Source organism: Gracilinanus agilis, chromosome 2 (genome assembly GCF_016433145.1).
Source record: "Gracilinanus agilis isolate LMUSP501 chromosome 2, AgileGrace, whole genome shotgun sequence".
Lineage (NCBI taxonomy): Eukaryota > Metazoa > Chordata > Mammalia > Didelphimorphia > Didelphidae > Gracilinanus > Gracilinanus agilis.
This window is the reverse complement of record NC_058131.1, coordinates 194,995,576-195,002,774: the sequence shown is the minus strand read 5'-3', so window position 1 is coordinate 195,002,774 and position 7,199 is coordinate 194,995,576. Positions and strand designations below refer to the sequence as shown.

General features: G+C 39.2%; 1 protein-coding gene across 2 annotated transcripts in view; it reads right to left on the bottom strand.

The window, feature by feature from the left end:
• Positions 1-254: 254 nt before the first annotated feature.
• Positions 255-7,199, bottom strand: part of ERICH1 (glutamate rich 1) — a 160,676-nt gene continuing 153,731 nt past the window's right edge. The window contains exon 5 of one of the 2 annotated variants that reach the window (XM_044663606.1): positions 255-564. In XM_044663606.1, the coding sequence (XP_044519541.1) occupies positions 455-564 (110 nt within the window). In that variant the 3' untranslated portion in view covers positions 255-454. The remainder of the gene's footprint in view (positions 565-7,199) is intronic. The other variant, XM_044663603.1, reaches the window with a different exon arrangement.

The following is a 7,199-nucleotide window of genomic DNA, read 5'->3' as shown; positions in this document are numbered from 1 at the left end:
ATCCTTAGACATTCTCTAGCTGTGTGACCTTGGATAAGTCACTTAATCTGTTTGCCTCAGTTCCTCATCTGAAAAATAATCTGGAGAAGGAAATGTCAAACCACTCTAGTATCTTTGTCAAGAAAACGCCAAATAGGGTCATGAAGAGTCAGATATGCCTGAACAACAATTTTAATCATAGACCATTGTATGAATATTTCTCTTGTTTTAACTTTCTATGTCTATAATATACTCTAATAACATAGATTTGGAGACAGAGGGTTGGGTGAGACAAATAGAGATTTCAAGTTGCTCCTCTTACCTTTGGGGATTTTTCATGTTGCCATTTTAAGAAGGGCTGTTTGGAGCTCTGTGGTAGAGAACATGCAGGGGTGCTAATCTCTGGGCAGTTGGCCATAGAGCAATTAGGAGCAGCTAGTTCTCACAGAGTACCAGGGAGGTGTTCAGGAAGTAATTAATTCAATTTCTCTGAAGAACATCCAAAATAGGCTGGAACAGATGGGGTCAGGAGCTGTGACGAGGTGTTACTACAGGCCATCATGGAAGAGAAAGGTAGTGACCTTCCTGTAGGCATGAGAAAGAAAATATTTGTATAAGTGAGACTTTTAACAACTTCTACTCCAATGGGAAGCTTTCTTCAGGAAAGAAGAGCAAGAATTAAAAAAAAATAAAAAAACTCCTAAGTACAAATTAAGTCCTTTTGTCATTGCTCAACAGATTGTAAGACTTAATCCTTGCTCTTCCCAGTACATTTCATCGATTATATGTAGAATAGTAGAATGCTTATAATGTAAAAAGTAAAAAGGAATTTATATGCATTTTTAATAGAAAAAAGCATAGGTCGGAAAAATATCATATTCCAACATCTCTCCACTATCCATGCTTTAAGACTGTTTGACCATTGAAATTAAGTTTTCCTAAATGTGTATCAATATTAATTTGGTCTACTATTCCAAAATGAGACATAATATTTAGATGTTCATTTGTTTCCATGGGACTAACCTCACCATCCTCAACCTATTTCAGTGAAGACTCAAGGCTCTTATAATGAACATCACTCATTTGGGGCTGTATGAAAGTGATATGCTTAGGAAATGTCATAAGAAAAGCCTTATGTTCTATAGAATTTCTATAGTACTTGAAAGGATGCAAAGTGTCTTCTCCCTAGCAACTCTGTGAGATAAATAATATAATTGTTGATATCCCCATTTTACAGGTGGGGAAACTAAAGCTTAGAAAGGGAATGAGTCTTGCCCAAGGACATACTGCTGTTCTTCCTTTGTTTTGAAGAAGACTAATGACATCATGCAGTGACATCTTGACTCATGAAGGCACAAAGTCATCAGCCTCACTCTCTTCCATAGTTATCCAAGTCCTTACACAAGATGGACTAATCCTCCCTGAACACCCTCTATACCTCATGTGTGTATAAGTAGCAACTGTCAGAGCCAGGACTCAAATCCAGGTTTTTTGGTTCCCTAATCAGTGATTATTATTCCAGTAGACCGAGCAGGCTTTCATTAAGAGTTATGACTCTTTTCTCTTTTATTAAAATGGCTTGAGATTAGTATGGCTTTCTAGTTGCTGAGTCTTCTTGCTCATTCATCAATTATTAGTGCTTTCAGTGGTCTCCTTTCCCTTAATTCTGTACCTCCCAATCTACTATGCATATTCTAGTCTAGGGGCAACTGATAGTTGTTCTGAAAAACACTTAGAATGTGAGATCTGAAAAGGAACTTAAAATCCCTTAGTCCAACTCTTATTTTGTAGAAGGGAAAATGTAGGTAGCAAAACATATAACTTAGCAAAATCTAAGTTAGGATTTGGACTTGGGACTCATGACTTTGGGGCTTACCCTCTTTCCACCATATCATACAGTTTCTTCTTGTTAAATCAGTCACCCTAATACAAGGTATCTTAAGAGTAAATTTACCACTACTGATGGTCTTTCTCATGTCGTAGATCTCAGAGATATTGTAGATGGGATTCATGACTTGGAAAGGGATTAGTCCAAATGAATTCTGAAATCTTTTTCAAATCCAAGTCTATAACTCTGATTTTATATACAATTCTAAGTTAATAGATTCTTGCTGAAGGTAGTCAAAATATCACCACATTATGTCATTTGTCTTCTTTGAAAGGAAGGATGAAAAACAACGCCTGCTGTTCCACAGAATAAAGTGCATAGACTTTGTGATAGCTATTTTCTTTAAGTAGATCTTTTAATTTTATTTCTGTGTTTATTACTGGATTTCAGATGACACAGTTTGCTGGAAGAATGATTGCTGGATAGATGGGTTGGTACCATGCTTGCCTGTGTATATAATTCATTTTTGTTTGCATTCAGTCTTTTCTAGACTAAATCGTAAGCTTGGAGAAAATAGAGATTGGGACCACCGTTCATGCTCTGCCCAACCTGCCCCAGTTGTCTGTGGGCACTTAATAAATGTCAATTGAATAAATACAATCTGGGCCAAATTTTACAAATTAAATGGGAAATTATTCCACAAATGCATTTTGCTTTTATTATCTTGCCAAAGTACCATTTAACTAAATAACAGAACTCTTAAAATGACCTCTTATATAATGAAATCTTCAGAAAATATTTGTGATATTAAGTAGATTTTTGAATATAGTCCATATGGTTCAGATTCAGAGATTCTTCATGCTTACACCTACCTTGAGAAAAAAACATTTACTGAATTTTTCTTCAAGGCAATTTAAAAGGCTTCCTTATAGTAACTCAACTGTAGCTGAACTGCAACAGCAATGCGGCAGAAATAAAACCCTAAACAACCCCAGAGCAATTCAGGACATTTTCCACTCCTTTTCAACTTAAAAATCTTGTCCTGTCTTCCTTCACTGTCCACACTTTTTACCCTTAAAGATGGTACCAATGATTAGTTTTGATTTATAAGAAGTGTTGAGTTGGTAGCTTTCTGCTAAGCTCAGTGTCTACTTAACAGCAAAATATTTTACTGTTATACCAATAATAAGAGATTACGTTTTTATGATATTTATAAAATGTTACCTCACAATAACCTTGTGATATAGATAGACTAAGTATTATTACCGGTAGATTAGAAAATTGTTCAAAGATATTAAATAATGTTCCTGTGGTCACACAACTAGTTAATGGCAGAGGTAGCATCCAAATTTGGATTTTCATTGTCCCAATCCAGGGTTCTTGCCATTTATATTATACTGTTTTTCATTAACTGCCCCACCAGTCCCCATGCTTCCTCAAGATCTGGAGCTGATTGTTGGTTGTTGAAGGCAAGGGCAACGGAATATAAACTCCCGGAAGATTCCATTGTAATGATTAAAATTAATTTTGGAGACTGCATATTAAATTATAATTATTTATTAGTAAAAGTGAGAGAGAGAGAAAGAAAAATTACCAGGTTGCCCTAATTAAAAAAGTAAACAAAAAAAAAGTCAAAATAAAACAAACAAAATGCTTCCACATTTCCAAGGTTCAAGAGGAGCACTAAGTGCTATCCAGAGAAGGGAGAGCCCGAGTTCCAGCTCGTGTTCAGGAAGAGTCCTGCACCAGAGCCTGCTCCTGTTCTGCTCTTTATAAGACCAATGACATCACTCTACTGAGGTTTTCTGATTAAACAGTATGACTTCCAGATGTGATACTTCCGCCAGCCCCTTCAGGGAGTCAGGATTGCAGGTGCCCGCGTGACCCTTTAATCACATGACTTCTTGGCATCCCGATTTCATGCGCATGTGCGGGTAACCTATTTCTTTATTTTAATAATTAATTTTTCTTTATATTTTAATTTAGATTCTGTTAATATATTTTTATACATCTTCTTATTAATTTCACACACTACCAAGGTAGAAAGTTTTAGAGTAGAGGCTTAGGGACAGACTTTGTATCTATTGTACAAGGATTGGCTGACTTAAACTTTAGGGTACTTGTTATCTGAATGGTGGCCCAGGGAAGGGTTCTAATGGCTCACGAACACTCTCTAGTCGCTGTTCCTTCTTTATTTTCATAAAGGACCTTATTTAAGTGAGGCAGAGCTATACCAAGTCGTCAGCTCTGCTCTCTCTTGCAAAGACATTGAAGTCTAGCGGCCAGACAAAAGTGAGGACGACCCCGCGAGGAGCTGCGACGCAGGGGATGACCTGGGCGTCTTTGATGTCTGGTCCAGCTCTAAGTACTCCAGAGCACCCGCTGCGGATGCCTCCCTCGGCACTGGAACACGTTATTCTCATCTCACCATTCCACAGGGGAAAACTCACTCCTTGAACACGTTCTGCTAGAACAGGAAAGGATTGTACTAAGTATTTGAGTAGGGAGTATCTACACGGATGAAATCTGAATGAAATGTTCCTGCTGGCTCCAGATGAGGGGAAAGTAACTTGCTCCAAGTCAAATAGATTCTAATAGCGGAGCCGGGTCGCTTGACCCTATACTGGGTTCCTTTTCAGTTACATCACACTGCCCTGCCTTGTCACACAACACAGAGCTGTTATGAACAGCAAAGGAGAGCATCTAGTAGGTGATACAACATCCTCCCGCCAGCCTTTTTGAAGATTTCCCAAAGAAACAAAGGCTCTTAGCTTTAGAGCTAGTAGACACCTTAAAGTCTATCTTGTTTAAGCCCCTCCATGGATAGATTCAGAAACTGATTACTTATCTAAGGCTCTGAGGGAGGATTGGAAATCAATCTTTTCTGACTCCAAATCCAAAGCCCTTGTTGATTCCCTCCCATTTTCCGCCTCCAATACTCCACAGGGCAGCCATAATGGTCTACTTGCTATCCCTTATAAGGCCACTTCATCTCCCATCTGTCACTTTGTACGGTCCCCCAAACCTGGAATGGACTGTCTCCTCATCTCTGCTTCCCCAGGTTTCTTCAATGCTTAGTTCAAATACTTATTTCTTTATTTTTATTTTCTTCATCCCCCTACAAGAGATGAAGCTTTTCCTCATCCTTGTAGCTGCTGATGCCTTCCTCTCTGAGGTTGCTTTGTATTTGCTTTATATATATTTTGTATATACCTGTCTGTGTACTGATGGCAGCAAGATGGTATAATGAAGGGAGTGCCAAGCCTGGAGTCAGGATGACCTGAGTTCAAATTTGACCTCAGATATTTACTAGCCCTGTAACCCTGGGCAAGTCATTTAACCTCAGTTTCTTCATCTATAAAATGGGGATAATAATAGCACCTATGTCTTAGGGTTGTTGTAAAGATCAAATGAGGTGGTCCTTGTAAAGGACTTAGCCCAGTTGAAAGAAATAATGAATTGGAGGGATTCCATGCAAACTGGAATGACCTCCAGGAATTGATGCAGAGTGAAAGGAGCAGAACCAGAAGAACATTGTACACAGAGACCAATACACTGTGGTAAAATAGAATGTAATGAACTTCTGTACTAGCAGCAATGCAATGACCCTGGACAATTCTGAGGGATCTATGGAAAAAAACAATACCCACATTCTGAGGAAGGACTACAGGAGGAGAAACACAGAAGAAAAACAATCACTTGAACACATGGGTTGATGGGGGATGTAGATTCTAAATGAGCACCCTAGTGCAAATATTAATAATATGGAAATAGGTCTTGATACATGTAAAACCCAATGGAATAACTTGTTGGCTACAGGGCGGCGATGGTGGGAAGGAGGGAAGGGAAAGAACATGAATCATGTAACCATGGAAAAATATTCTAAATTAATTAATTTTGAAAAGGACTTAGTCCAATGCTTGGTACAAAGTAAGCAGCATGTAAATGTTAGCTATTATGGGTATTGTTACATTTAAAGCACACATGTATATGGCAGTGATGGGCAAACTTTTTAAAGAGGGGGCCAAAGGAAAGGAAATGCTCATCTGTCAGTCTGTTTCTAAGGTAACTCTTTCAAAGTTCCATTGTATTGTATCCTACTCATTGCATTGGTCAGATTAGGAATAATGTCCTACCACCAGATAGAACATTTCAGGGGGCTGCATCTGGCCCAGGGCTGTAGTTTGGCCATCACTGGTATATGGCATCTCTCTTGGGAGAATGCAGGCTCTTTGAAGGCAGGGAGTATTTTGATTTTGTCTTCATATCTCTCATGCTTAGTACAGGGCCAGCACATAGTAGGCACTTGAGTTCTTGCTCACCTGATTCAATTGTGTATATTCTATGGCTGATTGGTAAAAAACAAAAACAAAACAGAACACATTGGTGTGTGTTCATAAACTATTGGTTTGAAGAAGATGCAAGTCCACAAAACATCTGATACTGGAGTATCTAACCCGAAGTACAGCATGGATGGTCTGTGGGTATAAACTAAAATCTGTTAACGATGATCCTTTCATCTCACACTTCTCCCATGTCCCAAGTCCAGAGGAAGCTCTTTGGGGTTGAGGTCTAATGTTTTCCCAACTTTATACAGCTCAAACTAGGTGCCTGGCACCTAGTAGGTACTAATTAGGTGTCTAATAAAGCAACGAATGAGTAGAATTTGCCTTTAAGCTCAGGGACTTTTACCTAAGAAGGAAACCTTCATTTCTGACTTCCTCTGCTCTGAAGCCAGGCCTGTGCTCTGATTTTGCAGGCATATTTCCTGATTGTTTGTTCACTGAGGATTGCTCTGGATGGTTGATTTCCTACAGATGCCATCAATTACTGTCTGAATCCCTGTTTAGATATCCTCGGCCCTTAAGGAGACATCTATTATTTTAGGACCAGCAGGCTGCTAGCACAGTTGGTGGTGATTTAATTTGAAGAGGTTGATATTCTTAGGCATAATCACGAGCAAAGGTGTGTTTGCATTCTTGGGTAAACAGTCTGACTACCGTCTGAAAGATCCCTCCTTTGCTCCACTAGAGAAGAAAACAGTTAGGAAATATGTGCTGAGCTGTGGAGGGAGTAGAGTGCTTGTGCATTCTCTCTATTATTAGGGGAGGGAGTTCAGAGTCAGAAGGGACTGCAGGGATCATCTAATCCAAACCTTACGTTTTCTAGATGAGGAAACCGAGGCTCCAAAATTCAAATGATTTGCCCAGGATCACACGGAGAGGATAGCTGGGTCTGTTCTATTGCCTCCTGGAGCTTTAGGTGCTGTTGTAGGCACTGAATCAAGAGTCAGGAGACCTGGCTTCTTTCTCTGAGCCTCAGGTTTCTTTCTTTCTTCCTTCTTTCCTTCTACTTCCTTCCTTCCTTCTACTTCCTTCCTTCCTTCCTTCCT